At 50.0% G+C, this 18,466-nt stretch overlaps 1 protein-coding gene across 1 annotated transcript in view; it reads left to right on the top strand.

The window, feature by feature from the left end:
• Window positions 1–18,086, top strand: part of ACSBG2 (acyl-CoA synthetase bubblegum family member 2) — a 30,740-nt gene extending 12,654 nt beyond the window's left edge. The window contains exons 6-13 of the mRNA XM_060007555.1: window positions 4,162–4,338; window positions 8,656–8,837; window positions 8,970–9,203; window positions 11,422–11,639; window positions 13,484–13,623; window positions 13,712–13,958; window positions 15,210–15,385; window positions 17,656–18,086. Coding sequence (XP_059863538.1) covers window positions 4,162–4,338; window positions 8,656–8,837; window positions 8,970–9,203; window positions 11,422–11,639; window positions 13,484–13,623; window positions 13,712–13,958; window positions 15,210–15,283 — 1,272 coding nt within the window. The 3' untranslated portion in view covers window positions 15,284–15,385; window positions 17,656–18,086. The remainder of the gene's footprint in view (window positions 1–4,161; window positions 4,339–8,655; window positions 8,838–8,969; window positions 9,204–11,421; window positions 11,640–13,483; window positions 13,624–13,711; window positions 13,959–15,209; window positions 15,386–17,655) is intronic.
• Window positions 18,087–18,466: the final 380 nt, after the last annotated feature.

The following is an 18,466-nucleotide window of genomic DNA, read 5'->3' on the forward strand; positions in this document are numbered from 1 at the left end:
GGAGAATACATGCTAAAAGATCCTGTTTATGGGGGACATCCCTGGCAGGCCAGTGGTTAGGACTCCGTGCTTCCACTGCTGAGGGCCCGGGTTCAATCCCTAGAAAACGCAAACTTATCTACAGGGACCGAAAGCAGATCAGTGGCTGCCTGGGGAGGGCAAGAGAGAGGCATTACAAAGGCGATGGAAATGTCCACCATCTCGATGGTGGTGATGGCTGGCTTCACGGGTGCAGACATAGTCCGTATGTGCCAAATTGTACACTTCAAATGCGGTTCCCTGTATGTCAATTACAGCTCGATAAAGTTGTTGGGTTTTTTTCCCCATAAATTTATTTATTTATTTTTGACTGTGTTGGGTCTTTGTTGCTGCATGCAGGCTTTCTTTAGCTGCATCGAGCGGGGGCTACTCTTCATTGTGGTGCGTGGGCTTCTCATTGCGGTGGCTTCTCTTGTTGCGTAGCAAGGGTTCTAGGCACGCAGGCTTCAGTAGTTGTGGCATGCGGGCTCAGTAGCTGTGGCTCTCGGGCTCTAGAGCGCAGGCTCATTAGTCGTGGCACACTGGCTTAGTTGCTCTGCGGCATGTGGGATCTTCCCGGACCAGGGCTCAAACCCGTGTCCCCTGCATTGGCAGGCGGATTTGTAACCACTGCGCCACCAGGGAAGCCCTGGTGTTTTTTTAAACAAGAAAGACAGTGATAGTTCATTTCTGTTGCACACTTACTATGGGGCCAGAGGCCATCCCGAGAATTTTACACTTTGTAAATCCTCACAGCGATTCTATGATTCTATCTGTTCTATCAGGTGGACGCTGTTTCTACAGATGAGAAAACTGAAACCCAGAGAGATTAAGCTGCTGGGCCCAGGTCACACAGCAAGCAGCATGGCAGGGCCAGGAGCTGAAACCCAGGCAGGCAGGCGCCACAATCCACATTTTCAACTACACTGTAGGTCTATGGGGCTAAGGTGTAAAAATGTCCAAAGATGCAATCGTTACAAATATGTTAAAGCTGGTTGAAGAACAGTACACAGAGCACAACGCAATTTTGTTAAAAACTGAAAAATGGCGGCGAGTAAGTTTGTAAGTTTTAAAAGCAGGAAAGTGTCTGGCAGGACATGCACCCAACACGCTCCGCTCTGTGAGTCAGAAAGACTGCTAGTTTTTTTTGTTTTTTTTTTTTTTGCGATACGCGGGCCTCTCACTGTTGCAGCCTCTCCCACTGCGGAGCACAGGCTCTGGACGTGCAGGCTCAGAGGCCATAGCTCACGGGCCCAGCCGCTCTGCGGCATATGGGATCCTCCCGGACCGGGGCACGAACCCGTGTCCCCTGCATCGGCAGGCAGACTCTCACCCACTGCGCCCCCAGGGAAGCCCCAAGACTGCTAGTTTTCAAATGAAGCGTTTCTACTTTATAAGGGCTTTCCCCACCCGCCCAGCTTAACAGCTGGCAGCACACACTGGCCTTTGTACTGGCTGTTCCCTCTACGAGGAATACTATTTCCCAGAGACCCACATGACTTGCTCCTTCACCTCCTCCGGGTCCCTGCTCAAGTGTTACCGCCTCTGTGAAGCCCTCCCTGACTTCCACGTTTAAAATAGCAAAGAAAAATAAACCATCCCATTAGCCCCCAAGCCCCATTTGGCTACTGTTTTGTCTTGCACTGCCATATTATACAGTCACATGTTTATCATGAACAACACTCCTTGAGGGCAGGGGCTATCTGTCTGGTTCACTGCTGTGTCTCCAGTGCTTGGTGTACAGGAGGATTCAATCCATTTTGTGGACTGAATGAATGGAGTCTGATGAGGCGCCTACCCAACCCTGGCCAGCGTCCACGCTCCCAGTGGCTTCATGTCTAGTGAGATCATGTCCTCACAGAGGGCAGACAAAAGCCGAGCCCCTGGAGCAAGTCTGCCTGGATCTGCATCCTGGCTCCCCCACTTGCTAACTTTGTGACCTGAGAAGATTTCCTTAACTTCTCTGGGCTTCGGTTTGCCCATCTGTAAAATGGAGACAAGAATGGTTGCTACCTCTCAGAGTTGCTATGAAGGTTAAATTATTTCCTATACTGTGTCAGTTAGCTACTGCCGTGTAACAAACCGTTCTAGAACTTAGCAACTTAAAACACCAAGAGTGTGTTATTTCTGGGTCTGGAATTTGGGAAGGGCTTGGCAAAGTGTCTTTTCTGCCCTACAGAGTGTCAGCTGGGGTCACTCAGCTGTATTCAGCTGGTGCCCAGGCTGGGCTGGCAGGTCCAAGCAGGGCTTCACTCACGTGTTTCACGGGGCTTGCACTTCCTCAAAGCATGGGGGCATCGAGGCTGTCGAACTTCTCAACGTGGCGCTGGCTCCTCCGAGGGCAAGCATGCCCTGATACAAAGGCAGAAGCTGCAGTCTATTAGGACTCAATGTCAGAAGTTTACACGGTGCTCCACTCTGTGGGTCAAAACCAGTCACTAGAGCAGTTCTGTGAAGGGAAAGGAAAACAGACTTCAGCTCTGAATGGCAGGGGTAGCAGAGAATTTGCAGCTGTCTTTAACCTACCACACAGACATAAAATGCTCAGAGCAAAGCCTTGCATATTGGGATTAAAAAATAATCCCTGTCGACTATTATTTTTTAAATCATCATCATCTTTACAGCAGGAAGTCAAAGCTAGTCCCATGTTCTCAACATATGTCAACAGCTCAAAGCTTCTCCCGTTTATAGGGTACTATGCCATGCTGAGGTAAACGCACTAAGCCCTAACAGAAACCCCACAAGGTAAGATGTGTCATTAACCCCTTTCAGAGATTGGGAAACTGAGGCTCAGAGAGGGGAAATGACTTGCATAAGGTCAGAGAGTGTAGAAAGGTCTGAGCCAGGATCTGAACCCAGGAGTGTCTAAACCACTGTAAATCACGGTCTACACACACCTAGCCCCTTTTCTCAACAAATGGGCACTGGGTTCCTTGGGTCACTGTGGGTGACAGTGCTTATGGGTACAGACGGAAAATCCCTCCATCCTGAGGCCCAGAGAAAGAAGAGGGACAAATCTTGAGGGCTTACTACAGGGCGAGTGCTTTGCATATTTCATTACACTTAAATGTAACTTTTCTTTCTTCATTCATTCATTCATTCAACAAAAATTTACTGGGCACCTACTATGTGCCGGGAAAACCGCTTTGAGTAAAACAGACCCAATGGTGGCGCTCGGGAAGACAGCCAGGGAATGAACAAATGAAACCACTCAGACTGTGGCAAGTAGTACGTAGCGGATTAGAAAGATGCTGGAAACTTCAGTTTGGGTGATGTGAGACTGCTTCCGTAAGGAAGCGACATTTAACCAGAATATAACATCTTGAGGAGTCAGTTGTGGAGACAGCTAGAGGATGCCCATCCCAGGCAGCGGGAACAGCCCGTGCAAAGGCCCTGAGGCGGGACCTTGCCTAATGTGTTGGAGGAACAGTGCAGAGGCCCGTGTGGCTGCATTAACGAGACGACTGTTTGCCAGAGACTTATGGCACCAGTAAAAAATATAGATTGCAAAATCATAGGTACGCTAAAACTTTCCATCAACGTATGCACCAGAGAAAGAAAAACATTAACATACTAATTGTTGGGGTATTAATGCCACGGGATTATGGGTGGCCTTTTCGTTTGTTGGACAGTGTTGGTTTTATAGTTTTATGTTGGGCACGAGGAACCTCTGTGCCCCTTTTACAGATGAGCAAATATAGGCTGCAAAGGATTTTTAAGCAAATAGTTCAGGGTCACACAGCTAGTAAATGGTGGAGTCAGGATTTGATTCTGGGACACTTACTGAATCCTTCAGATTTCTGACTATCCCCGATAGACATTCGGACTCTAGGGTCTGTTGCTGGATCCTAGGGCGTCTGGTAATCCCCCAAAGCTTCCCATCGAATTTTACTGCTCCTTCCATCCTCAGGCAAGTCAGTGAACCTCTCTGTGCTTCTGGTTCCCCATCTGTAAGATGGGAGAATCGCAGTTATCAACCCCAGTGTGTGCAGATGAGGACTAAGGGACTCAATGTTTGTAAAGTACAAGAGCGGTGCCTAAGCAGATGCTTTGTGTTTGTTAAATAATTGTATTTAAATGGCCCTCGGGCAAGGATGAGGCGCGCTGAAGGGTATTGGATTGTAAGCTCGACGTGTGTTCTAGATCACGTGGACGGCGGGGTCGGTGGCGAGGGACTTCCATCTGGCTTACCCTCCTGAGAAGCAGGAGGTGGTGGTCAGCTACCTTCCTCTCAGCCACATCGCAGCTCAGATGATGGATGTCTGGATACCCATGAAGGTCGGGGCTTTCATCTACTTTGCTCAACCAGATGCACTCAAGGTATTAAGGCTAAGGGCAGCCCGGAGGTGTGGATGGTTCCTTCAAGTCCCAGATCTGGGGGTTCCTTCTCCATCCTCATCTAACGCTCCCAGGTAGCAGCGTTTGAAACAGTCAGCCGCCTTCTTTTAGTTTTTATCTTTATCCAAGTCGTGGTATCCATGGCTGTGCAGACTGTACACTGAACAACCTAAGACTAAGATGGGAATGGTATTGAAAGCAGAACGTGTGTGTACGTGTGTAGTTTTTTTCAAGTCAGTATTCCCAACTCCAAAAAGCTCCCCACACCAAACGTTTTTGGCAGTAAAATCTGACCTAAACTGATGGGAAGCTATCTGGAGTCTTCATTTTTATCCCACTTATTGGGAATATGTGTATCTGCAGAAATATTAACGTGAAGGATTTCAGCTGGCTTGCCAAGACACCGCCGTGGGATTCATATTACAAATGAGATTAGCACCATATTACCTTTCTGAAGGCCGGAGAATCCTCAATTCCAGAACACATCTGGCCCCAAGGGTTTGAGATAAGGGATTTTGGACCGCTTTTGAAAAACAGCAATGTCCTAACCACCCTCCAGCGGCAAACTCTCCAGAATTTTCAAGAGATTTCTTCTGGCATTCACCTCCAGTTTTTAAAAAAATATGTAATAATTTTCTTGATTCATGCACTTTTAAATATTATCTCTTACTTTTCCATTGCAGTAGGCAAGGATTTAATCCTCTTACACCCCCATCTTCACTTGCTTCCCCTTTGCCCACCCTCTCAATGAAAAGATTTCTTAGTTAACGGAGCCATGCAGTTTACTACGTGATTACGTTGCCTGTCTGGTACAACCTTTTGTTTTCCCCAGAGTTAATAGTTGCCTTTCTTTTCCAATTTGGTGGAAGTTTTCTGTATACCTGTCCGGTTGCTCCATCTCAGCTGTCACATGCTTATCAGGATTTTCCAAATGTTCTGATACCTACTGCATTATTTTCTCCTCCATCCTTCTGCCCTGAGTAGGACTGTTTGTTGTTTTAAGTTGTCCTAGATTGGGCCCCCTAGAAGCAGAACCTGAGATGGGATGGAGGTTTTTGTAATTAATTGAGTAGGATCTCTCAGGTGAAAACTGTAAGGGAGGGAGTGAGGGGAGCAAGATACGGCAAGGGGAGAAGAGAGGATGTAAGTTCAGCTGGCGTGCGAGTGGAATTGCCCTTACGCAAACCAATCCCATGGGAACCTCTGAAGCATGAATGGCACCACAGTGGTACTGTTTTGAGGCAAGGGGTCTGGGCTTTTGTACCCCCATCTCAGAGAGTCATTGGCGATAGGCTTACGCACTCATGTGGGTGCGTAACTTCCCAGGCATTTCTGAATAAGGGCAGTTCTCTGAAAAAGAGGGAAGCTGTGGACCATTAGAGGTCTGAAGAGGACATCAACAGTAGCTTCTACAAGCTGTCATGCAGGGATATCCCTTCCTCCCACTCCTGTGCTGAATCCTCTGTTTTCTAAGGTCTTTGTGTTCTTTTTTGGGGGGTTACCTCTTCATTTAGCTGGAGTTCATCTTTGGGAGGTTTTTCATGTTAAGTAAGTGAAAGTATTCTTGTATGTCCTGACCTTGTAGACTTAACAGAGCCAGAAAAGAACTCTGCACTTTCCTCAGCTACATCCTCTGTATTTGCTTACTATCCTTGCTGGAACAAAGACCACAAAACTTAGTGGCTTAAAACAACATAAATATATTATGCCACAGTTCTGGAGGTCAAAAGTCTAAAATGGGTCTCAATCGGATAAAACCAAGACATGAGCAGGACTGTGTTCTTTCTGGAAGCTCTTGGGGAGAACTGGTTTCCTTGCCTTTTTTAGATTCTAGAGGCTGCCTGTGTTCCTTGGCTTGTGGCCTCTTCCTCCATTTTCAAAGCCAGGAGCACACAGCATCTTCAAATCTCTCTCTCTCTCTCTTACACACACACACACACACACACACACACACACACACACCCCTACATCTGTTCCCACTGTCACACCTCTCTGATCCTCCTGCCTCCCTCTTATAAGGACCCCTTATGTCATCCAGTGATGACACTGGACCCACCTGGAAAATCCAGGATAATCTCCCCTAGGCTAAGTCTTAGGGCCTTTGTAATTCCTTCCACGGGGTTCATTCTCCTGTCCTTCACATGGCTGGCTCCTCCATGTCATTTAGTTCCCTGCTTAAGTATCTCCTTGACCCCTTTCGGTCACTCTCACATCCCCCATGCTCAGTATCTGAGACACATTAGACACTCCGTAAATGAATACTTTGTTTTCCGGCTGAAAACATAATGTATACACACTCGCCTACAGGGCCTGAGAAGTTCCCAGTCTCCAATATCCTTATCAACCCCTAGTACTGTCAAAAAAATTTTAAATTGTCAACCAGGAAACGAAGCTGTCTTAACAGTTTCTTTTTTTTTTTGGCTGCACCGCGCGGCACGTGGGATCTTAGTTCCCCCGCCAGGGATCGAACCCGCGCCCCCTGCAGCGGAAGCGCGGAGTCTTAACCACTGGACCCTGGCTTTACATCATAAGTAACTGACAGAATGTTTTCAAAGGGCTGTGTCATTTTACATTCCCAACCAGAAGTGTACGAGAGGTCCAATTTCTCCACATCCTCACCAACACTTGTTTTTGTTTTTATTAGTATTGCCATCCTAGTAGATGCGAAGTGGTATCTCCCATATTAATTTGCATTTCTCGAATGATTAATGGCGGTGAGCAACTTTTCCCGACTTACTGGCCGTGTGTATATCTTCTTTGGAAAAATGTCTGATCAAATTTTTAACCATTAAAAAATCTGGTTGTGTATCTTCTTATTGTTGAATGTTAAGGGTTCTTTATACAAATCCTTTATCAAATATATGATTTGCAAATACTTTCTCCCAGTTCCGTGGCTTGTCTTCTCATTTTCTTACTAGTGTCTTTTGAAGAGCAAAACGTGTTTACCTCTAATGAGTGTTGACTCTCCAATTTACTGATTTTTTTCTTTCATGCTTCTGGTGTCATTTGTAAGAAATCACTGCCTACTCCAAGGTCACAGAGATTTTCTTCTATGTGTCCTTCTGGAGGGCTTTTAGATTTAGCTCTTACTTTTAGGTCTGTGATCCATTTTGAGGTAATTTTTGCGTTTGGCAAGAAGGCTCTAAGTTAGCTAAGCCCTCGTTTGTTTGTTTGTATACAGATATCCTTTCCTGCATTAAATTGCCTTGGCACTTTTATTGAATGTCAATTGACCATAAACGTGAAGATTCATCTCCAGGTTTTCAGTTTTGATCCACTGAACTTTATGTCTATCCTTACACCAAAACTACACTGACTTTATTTTTCTGGCTTTATGGTAGTATGACCACCTTGTCCCTGTTTACCTGGGACTTACCCGATTTCATAAGTGAAAATCCTACATTCCAGGAACGCCTCCGGTTCTGGGCAAATCAGGACAGTTGATCACCCTACTTTGTAGTAAGTTTCAAAATCAGGTAACAAGCCCTCTGACTTTGTTCTTCTTTTTCAAAATTGCTTTGGTTATTCCAGATCCTCTGCATTTCCATATAAATCTTAAGATCAGCTTGTCAATTTGTATGAAATAGCTTGCCTATTTTTTTTTTTTTGCGGTACGCGGGCCTCTCACTGTCGTGGCCTCTCCCGTTGCGGAGCACAGGCTCCGGACGCGCAGGCCCAGCGGCCATGGCTCACGGGCCCAGCCGCTCCGCGGCATGTGGGATCCTCCCGGACCGGGGCACGAACCCGTGTCCCCGGCATCGGCAGGCGGACTCTCAACCACTGCGCCACCAGGGAAGCCCAGCTTGCCTATTTTTGATAGGGATTACATTGAACCTATAGATCAATTTGGGGGAGAATCTTGCATAATACTCCACTGCATTCTTGGACCACAGTTTCTTTAGCCAATCCCCCATCATTGGCCATGAAGTCTGTTTCCATCCTGTTACAAAATGATGCACAAAGAATATCTCACACGTGCTTCTCTGTGTACCTGATCTTGCATTCAGCTGAATTCTGTCACCCACAGAAGTGAAGTTGCCAAGTTGCATTTAAAACGTTAATAGTACTCTCACGCTGCCTTCCAAAAATATTTTACCGGTCTGTGCTCTCTACCAAATCCCCAGAGAGAGCGTGATAATCGGATTGGCCACTGGCCAGCCAATGGATTGGCTCCCTTGGGTCAGGAGCTCACCCTGGTCCAATAAGCCAAGAGAAGGTTCTCCTGGGCTGAGCTGAGCGGCGGAGGAGAGATGGACATCTGGGTTGCAGGTGTGGCTAACCCAGCTCTGCGCCCTGCAGGGCACTTTGGTCAACACTCTGCAGGAGGTAAAGCCTACCGCCTTCCTGGGGGTGCCCCGAATTTGGGAAAAGATGCATGAGAAGATAAAGGAAACTGTTGGCAAATCTTCAAGCTTGAGGAGAAAGGTGTTCTCATGGGCAAGAAATATAGGCTTCAAGGTCAACTCAAAAAGGATGCAAGGGTAAGTGGCGGGTCCAGCGGGGCCAGGCATACAGGGCAGTGGGTGAGGGGGCTCAGCCTTCTCCAGCTGGGTCCCATCAGCCCCCTTGTGGCCCCATGGCTATAGAGCTCTCCTTGGCATTCATGTTCATAGGGGACATGACAATCCCATGAGCTACCGCATGGCAAAGGCCCTCGTGTTCACCAAAATCAAGAATTCCCTTGGCCTGGATCGCTGCTGCATTTTTATCAGCGGGGCCGCACCCCTCAACCAAGAGACTGCTGAGTTCTTTCTAAGTCTGGACGTACCTATAGGTGAGGCGTACGGTATGAGTGAAAGCTCAGGACCCCATTCCGCGTCCAGCCCGGAGAACTACCGGATTCTAAGGTACTGGCCTCCTGGGCAGCCTCTGGGTCCTCTGGGGTCAAAGGGATGAAGATGGGAGGGTCGACAGGCCTCTGGGCTAAGATGAATCCTGACTTGGTGTCTCCAGAATGACCCCTGTTCTCCAGCCTCCAAGCCTCAAATTTTCGTGACCGTGGGAAGCCCCAGTTTGAACGAGAGCCCATGGACAAAGGGGAAGGGCTCTCAGACATGCTATGGACTCTCCCTATTTGCCATTTGCTAGCTCTGCCTCCAGACGGCCCACCCCGGGCTCACCCACCCGAGGTTCACCTCCCTAGACCTCGGGACAGTTCATCTCCACGGTGCTTTCTCTCAAGCACGTCCCCAGGCCCCTCCTGGCTTTCTCCCAAGCTCAGCTCCCCTCGGGCTGCAGGATGGAGCCCAGTGACACTGACACAGTAAGAACATCCAAGCCAAGCTCCACGTGGAGTCTCAGAACCGTGTTCCTACACAGGGCCTCCTGGTTGTGCCGCTCCCTGACCCCCGCCCTGCCGCCATATTGCAAGGCTGGCTCTCCTCTCATGCTCGGCCGAGTTCCGGCTGCCTCTGAACTTAGCGAAAACTAAATTCAGTCTTCCCAATCTGGCAAAACCATCTGCTGCCTCTGACTTTACCTTGCACATCAGTATCTCCCCTTCTCCAGTCCATAATCCCATCTGGGTCTGTTTTCTGCAGAACCCAAACGCCCACTGGAGTTTTCTTCCAAAACCAAAGAGTGGTCCTTCCTAAAAGAGTGTTTTTCGCTGTGCAGAACTTTTTTTATCTTTACCTGGTTGAACTCATGAAACTTGTATAGCTTCTGAGTTTTTCCATATTCCTAGGAAAGCTTTTTTTTTTTTTTTTAAAGATTTAATCTTAATTCTTAAGTTTTGGTGTTCAGAAAGGACCTCTTGTAGATCCTGGAAATGAGATACCTTGTTGATAAACATTGAAATCAAGTTAGTTTTTTGGTTTTGTTTTGTTTTGTTTTTTAGCCATGCAGTATGTGGTATCTTAGTTCCCCAACCAGGGATCGAACCCTCATCCCCTGCGGTGGAGTCTTAACCACTCGACCACTGGGGAAGTCCCCCTAGAAAAGCTTTTTTTTTTTTTTTTTTTTTTTTTTTGCGGTACGCGGGCCTCTCACTGTTGTGGCCTCTCCCGCTGCGGAGCACAGGCTCCGGACGCGCAGGCTCAGCGGCCATGGCTCACGGGCCCAGCCGCTCCGCGGCATGTGGAATCTTCCCAGACCAGGGCACGAACCCGTGTCCCCTGCATCGGCAGGCGGACTCTCAACCACTGCGCCACCAGGGAAGCCCTAGAAAAGATTTTAACGGAGGTCGTAAGGAGGCTCTTTATAAATTTTAAGCTTCACAGGACGGCCTTCTTTTTCCTCTTACTAAGGGAATCCCTACACTTAAACCTAAAACCACTGGCCCTTCTAACTGCCAGTAAAAAAGACCTCAGCAAGGCAGTAAGAAAATACTTCCTTTTCTGCATCTTAAAACCACCCTCCCGAGTAGTATCACTAGTGAAAGGAATTCCACGAAAATCCAGATATCAGCCGGTGCTATTCTGTCTTGCGGAAGTAACTTTAACCTCTAAAGAGATTCTGGTTCGTTGACTTACTTAAAATCAGCTGTCCTGGTCATTGCGTTCAGGTCGACATACCTGTTTTCTAGAGGGGGTTTTGTTGCTTCCTTTTTTTTTGGCCGTGCCATGGGGCTTGTGGGATCTTAGTTCCCTGACCAGGGATTGAACCCGGGCCCTTGGCAGTGAGAGCGTGGAGTGCTAACCACTGGACCACAGGGGAATTCCCTGTTGCTGTTTTTAACCCGGGAGCACTTTGTCCTTCTCCCATTTATGTGAAGATAAAAACAATCTAGATTCACTTTGCTGTACACCTGAAACTAACAACTATACTCCAATAAAAAAAATTTTTTAATTCCCCAAAATAGTAATAATGAAACAATCTACAACTCTGCTGGGTTTCCCAGTTCGCCAAGTGTCTGGGAAGTTGGCTCACTTGACTGAACAAGCCCTCCTTCCACTCGGTCAACACCTCTCATGCCCGCCGGGTCCTGGGGAGGGTGCGGCAGCAGGTTCCAGCCCAGGCCAGCTGAGCAGAGCGTCAGGAGCCTGGGCCACAGACCCAGGCCCACCTGGGTGGGTGACCTCGTCTCCCCGAGCCTCAGTTTTCCTCCCTCCTGTCCCCTGGCAGTTCCGGCAAAGTCACGACTGGGTGTAAGAACATGCTGTACCAGCAGACCAAGGACGGCGTTGGGGAAATCTGCCTCTGGGGCCGGCATGTCTTCATGGGATACCTGGAGAGCGAGGACGCGACCGTGGAGGCCATCGATGAGGAGGGCTGGCTTCACTCTGGGGACCTCGGCCGCATGGACAACCAGGGCTTCCTCTTTATCACAGGCCGCATCAAAGGTACTGGGGCTGGGCTCTGCAGGGGCCTCCTGGGAGCAGGCTCACCTTGAACGTTGAAGGCTCCCAGCCCCCGCCTTTCACGGGGCGGGCTTACACTGATGTACAGGGACACCCCAGTCCGCGCATCCCAGCTCTGTCCCTGTGCCCAGCCTGTGGCCCTCGGCAGGGAGCCAGAGAAGAAGCCCATTCTGGGCCTGAAACCTCTGTTCCCTCCCCTGCCAATCGAGGATAACAATAACTACAGAGCTGTAACGATTCAGTGAGGATTAACTGAAATGACGTAGAGCAGGGATCAGACAACTTTTCCCATCAAGGGCCCACTCGTAAACATTCTGGATTTGCAGGACGCAGGGTCTCTGTCGTAGCTGCTCCACTTGGCCGCTGCAGCAGGAGACGACGTGCAGACCGACGGCCATGGCTGTTTGCCAACACAAGCGTCACAGGAGTTTCATGTGTCACGAATATTATTCTTCTTTGGATTTCCTTCCGACCATTAAAAAATGTGAAAGCCGCTTTTAGCTCGTGGCCATACAAAAACAGGCGGACGGTGGGAGTTAGCCCACAGGCTGGAGGTTACCAACCTCTGAGGGAGACCATTTGGCATAGAGCCTGACATAGGCAGTCATTATACAATTAGAGGGCTGTGTTAGCATTATTTCCAGGATAAGCAACAGAAAACCCTTCTTAAGCAGCTTTGAGTGAAAAAGGGATGCTACTGGCTCAAAACCAGAAGAGTCCAACAGGTCACGCTTCCGGCATGGCTGGATCCAGGTGCCAAAATGACATCACAAGGAATCTCCCTATCCTTCTGTTACCATGCTGTCCTCCGTGCTGACGCCGTTCTTAAAGAGGCTTTTCCAACTTGGTGACGAGATGGCTGCCAACGGTCTAGGTTCATCCTAACACCCAAGGGACGAGTAAGCGTGTATTATTCCCAGTCGTGTCGGCAAGTTTTAGGCCTGATTCTCGCTGCATCTTCTTGGGTCGCTATCACACCTCAGAATGAATCACTGTAGAGGATGGAATATGCCGACTGGTCAGACCCGGTCACATGCTCACGCCGGCAGTCCAACCCCCCCAAGACCACACAAAAATGGAGAGTAGCTCCCTAAAGAAACCCAAAGGAGTCGTCACTGGGCAGATGATATCAGAGATGTCCATTATGGGATCAAACTGATTATTACTAGTGCTGTAACCACCTCGGCGAGGGTGACTGTGAGATCGTGGGATGGGAAGGAGAGAGTTTGGGTGGGTGGCACCGGAAGTAGCAAGCATCCCAGGGTGAAAGAACAAGTAAAGATTGTGTCTGGGGCAGGAGGAGGGGCTCCTGAAGAATTTCAGAGGCAGCGAGAGAAAGTGACACAACTCTTAGAGCTTGCCAAAATTAGGGGTGCGACACGCCCCCCCCCCCACCCCAGGGAGAGCATGGACTTAGAGTCTTTGGGAGTTGCCAAATGATGGGAGAAGGAGGAATCAGAGAGACAGGGTGTGGTCAGAAACACCTGACTATCTTCCAAGCAAGACATGCTGGAGGGCCTGGAGCAGGGTATGGGGGACCAAGAAACAGGCAAGGAGTTCGTAAGACGCTGTCCAAGTGGAATGCCCAGGACTTGGATGCTTAATGGAAATTTGAAGATGGGGGATGAAGGGCAGAGTGACTTTGGGTCTGTGTCCTGGAGAAGGACAGAGAGAGAGTCCTGGCCATGGGCGGAGGTCTTCCTCTGCTTCTGGGGTTTTCTAGGTGAGCGGTCATTGGTGCCAACCTCTGTCCCCTCTGATCCACAGAGGGGCAGGGCTTTTGGACTGTCATGGTTGAACCCACCCCCAACCATGATTTGTTTCAGAAATTATCATCACTGCTGGCGGCGAGAATGTGGCCCCCATTCCCATCGAGAACCTGGTTAAGGAGAAGATTCCCATCATCAGTAATGCCATGTTAGTGGGAGATAAGGCCAAGTTTCTGAGTGTCCTCCTGACGCTGAAGGTAACGTGGGTGTTCTAGGCGAGAGGGATCCGCTTCTTGGTCCTCAGGGCCGGGTGCCAGGCGTTGTGACAGGGGTGTCTCGGGGCAGTGTGAGGTCGACAAGACGACTGGAGAGCCGCTGGACAGACTGACCTGGGAGGCCATCAGGTTCTGCCGGGATGCAGGCAGCCAGGCGACCACCGTGTCCGAGATCTTGGAGCTGCGAGACCCTTTGGTCTACACGGCCATCCAGAAAGGCATAAATGCCGTGAATCAGTGTACCATCTCCAACGCGCAGAAGATTCAGAAGTGGGTCATCCTGGAGAAGGACTTTTCCATCAGTGGCGGGGAGCTAGGTGAGTGGCCTGGAGAGCCAGTGGCCTTGAAACTTGGAGGCTGGTCCCTTGCTAGTGTCCAGGGCCACTGTGGGCTCTGAGGAGACGCATCTTTTTTTCTGGGAGTCACAGTGTCTGTGGGACCAGCTGTGGACCGGGAGGGGGATACGGCCGCCTCCAGCTAACTGGTATCCAGCTCCCCACGGCCACACACACACACACACACACACCCTTCTCCCCAGGGCCTTTGCACCTGCTGCTCCCTCTGCCTGGACTGCTCTTCCCCCACAATTCTTTGCCCGAAAGACTCCTTTTCATTGTCCGGGTCTCACTCTAAAGGCCACTTCCTGAGAGCAGCCTTCCCTGGCCATCCTGGCTAAGGCAGCTTGCCGTCCCCCCTAACACACTGACCCTACAGTCCACCGTCACACCCACTGCACCGCCCTGTCTTCTTGCTTCCCTAATACGTCAGAGTCTGAAACTACCCTACATATTAGTTTAGCTTTGCCTATCTCCCTGCCGAGAGGGGAGGGGTCGGGGTGGGGGGGTCTTGCCTTCCCCTGAGGTTCCCCCCTGGGGCTTGCTTTCAGCACTCGGCTGTACTTCCACAGCGTGGACCGCAGGGAGCTGGGAGCATGGCAAGCATGCAGTCTTTAACAACCTGGGTTCAAATCCTGTGCCCGCCACACAGAGTTGGGACTTGTCCCTCCAAACCCTGGTCTTTTTATTTATGAGTTGGAAATGTGATCCAGGGTCAGGTGTGTGTGTGTGTGTGTGTGTGTGTCTGTGTGTGTGTCTGTGTGTGTGTGTGTGTGTGTCTAGGACATCTGGAGGGAAGCCCACACCCCCTGGTGACCGGAGCCTACAGGGCGTCCTGGGCTGCATATGAAACAAGTCTCAAGTTCGAGTGTTCACCCTGCCATGCACTTGCTGGGTGACCTTGGAGCAACTGGCCCTGAGCCTCACCTATTAAATCAGAGGGTCAGGGGCTGTCCCTCCGTGGTCGGGTGCAGCATCCCTGTCAGGCACAGAGCTCACTGTGCTCTCCACCTGCCGGCTCATGGAATCCTCACCGCGGCCCAAGGACAAGGCGGGGGTGGGGAGGGGTCCTCTCATCCCGGCGGATGGCAAAGGGGGTGCCCCCAGGAAGTCAAGGGCACAGCCAGCCACCAGCCCGGCCCCAGCCATGAGACCCTGTCTCCTGGTCACGCCTGGGGCACGTGGACTCTTATTGCATCCCCACGTCTGAACTGGTTTCTCCTTCCTCGGCAGGTCCAACGACAAAGATTAAAAGACATTTCATAATGCAGAAATACAAAAAGCAAATCGACAACTTCTATCAGTGACGTCATTGGCAGAGCTGCTCCCGGCTGCCCCAATGGTGAGACTGGCTTCGCTGGGCTGTGCCTCAGATGAGTCCAACACAGCTGGTCTCCCCCGAGCGGCAGGTAGGTCCCTGAGCAGAACCGCAGAGGCCTCGTGTGCACGCACACCCACGCGCGGCTGCCGCGGCTTCTAGGTAGTGTCTGCCCTCAACTCACGCTCTTCCTGGGTCCCAGCAGGGCACGCAAACTCCCTCCTGCTTGGCCACCAACTCTGTTAGCTGTTCTTCCTGCCTTTTACTTGTCTCGTAGAGGGAGCAGGGCAGCCTTCCCATCCAGGACCAGAGCTTTTGGTGAAATGCCCAAATGTTTCATTGTGACTTATTTGGAGAAGCCCTTTTGTCAAAAACTGTGGGTGGGGGACTTCCCTGGTGGCGCAGTGGTTAAGAATCCGCCTGCCAATGCATGGGACATGGGTTCAAGCCCTGGTCTGGGAAGATCCCACATGCCACAGAGCAACTAAGCCCGTGAGCCACAACTACTGAGCCTGCACTCTAGAGCCCGCGAGCCACAACTACTGAGCCCGCATGCCACAACTACTGAGCCTGCACTCTAGAGCCCGCGAGCCACAACTACTGAGCCCGCGGGCCACAGCTACTGAAGCCTGCACGCCTACAGCCCGTGCTCCACCACAAGAGAAGCCACTGCGATGAGAAGCCCGCGCACCTCAACGAAGAGTAGCCCCCGCTCACTGCAACTAGAGAAAGCCCGTGCGCAGCAACAAAGACCCAACGCAGCCAAAAATAAACAAATAAATTTATATATTAAAAAAAAAAAACAACTGTGGGTGGGAGAAGTTCTACTAGCCGGGAACCCAAGGAATGAGGTGTGTCGACCCACCCGGGGAGGTAAAGGACAGAGACTTGAGCTCCTCCCACCTACCCCTCTTCTCCCCCTTTTCCCCCAAGTCTTGTTCACAGGGAGCCCTGATGACATCAGGAGTCACTGATAGGATTTTAGAACCCCAGCTAGAGGCACAGTCCAGGCAGAGAGGAGGATGCAGCTTCGGTTGTCCCAAGGGTCACCTGTAACCCTTTAGTGGTCAAATCATTCTCTTCTGATGCCCACAGCCTACCCACCTGTATTAGTTTCCTAGAACTACCATAGGACAAAGTTCCACAGACTAGGGTGCTTCAACAACAGGAATTTTTTTTCTCAAGGCTCTGGAGGCTGGAAGTCTCCAAGGTCAAGGTGTCGGCTGGGTTGGTTCCTTCTCAGGTCCCTCGCCTTTGCTTGTAGATGGCCGTTTTCTCCCTGCATCTGTGTCCAAATTTCCCCTTCTTATAAAGACACTGGTCCTATTGGATTAGGGTCCACCCTAATGATCTCATTTTAACTTGATGACCTCCGTAAAGACCCCATCTCCAAAGACACTCCCATCCTGAGGTCCTGGGTGTGAGGACTCCAACATACGAATCTGTGGAGGGGAACACAATCCAGCCCATGACACCACTGTATCCATTTTCTTTTCTTCATTGTTAACCGATTCAACTTCTCCACACCTTTGTTTGTCAAAGTGCCGTGGGTGAGCCCAGCAGCTAAACACATCACACTCATCATTCCGCGTCTTTTGCAAGATTTCAGATTTCACTTTGTGGTTGGGTAAGAGGTCATCCGACACTGACGTGGGGGTGGGAGGTGGACCCTCTCTGCACCTGTGCTGTCCAGTATGGCAGCCACTGGCCCACAGTGTGGCCCGTCTGAACTGAGATGTGCTGTGGGTATAAAACCCACACTGGGCTTCCAAGTCAGTGTACGAAATGCAGAACATACAACACCTTGTTCATATTTTAAAGTACTGACTGAATGTTGGAATGATGCTCTTTGGGACATACCAGGTTACGTTAAATATAGCACCTAAGTCAATTTCACCAGTTCCTTTTTTGTGTGGCTATTAGAATTTTTTTTTTTTTTTTTTTTTTTGCACGGGCTTCTCACTGTTGTGGCCTCTCCCGTTGTGGAGCACAGGCTCTGGACGCGCAGGCTTAGCGGCCATGGCTCACGGGCCCAGCCGCTCCGCGGCATGTGGGATCCTCCCGGACCGGGGCACGAACCCGTGTCCCCTGCATCGGCAGGCGGACTCTCAACCACTGCGCCACCAGGGAAGCCCTAGAAATTTTTCAGTTACCTCGGTGGCTCACGTGATACTCCTCCTGGCGAGTGCCACTCTAAAGTTCATGGGAGAAGGATTCTTTTTTTTTTTTCTCATTTCTAAGTGGATCCGTTCATTCTGGAATATTTCCATCTTACAGCACCTTGTGGGGTCTCAGGGAATGAACATATAATACATGTACCAAGGATCCCCATGTGATAACTTGTCTTTCTCTTCTCTCTAGCCTCCAAGAGGAAGACCCCATCACGACGTGATTTGCTGCTCTGGGCAGGGACTTGAGTCTCTCGTGTTTTTAAGAAGTCAGATTCCCCATGGGTCAGTCTCTTTGTCATCCACCTGTTGAAGAGGTACCCCCCTCTCAGACCTGCCATGCCTCTTGAAGCGACAGGGCCATCACAGACCTCTGAATTCCCATGAACCTTCAGGGCGTGATCCTGGGAAAGCTGATGGGGAGGTCTCTGAAGAACTGCCTGTTTTAAAGAAAGATCTGACCTTGTGGGTTCCAACTGGCTTTTTTTCCTCTTCGGAGGATTGACTTGAGACATCAGAGAAGAAAAGCTTTCACACGTGTGAAGAAGAACTGGGCCCCCGAACCTACTTGCCTTCCTGGGAGCAACTTGAAAACCCTTCCACTAAGTTCTGACAATAAAGCACTTCAACACCCCGTGTTCTGATTTTTGGCCAGATGCGAACGTCTTGTCCTTTGTTGAGAAGCTCAGACTCTAAAATCAGTTCTGGGTTCAAATTCTGACTGGCTGTGTGAGTCCAACCTTCTGAGTCCTGGGAGGGGACGTTATCTGTAAAAACAGACCCCCATCTCACAGGGTGGCCGTGGAGGGGCATCAAGATGACCAGAAGGGGGCAGTGTCTGATGCCCCAAAGCCCCTCACGCGTTAAGTGATCATCACAGCACCCCGTTGGTCCCAGTTAACAGCTGGGATTCTTTTTTTTGTATATATAAATTTAATTTATTTATATTTTATTTTTGGCTGCGTTGGGTCTTCGTTGCTGTGCGTGGGCTTTTCTCTAGTTGC

The sequence above is a fragment of the Delphinus delphis genome, chromosome 3 (genome assembly GCF_949987515.2).
Source record: "Delphinus delphis chromosome 3, mDelDel1.2, whole genome shotgun sequence".
NCBI classification, from domain to species: Eukaryota; Metazoa; Chordata; class Mammalia; order Artiodactyla; family Delphinidae; genus Delphinus; species Delphinus delphis.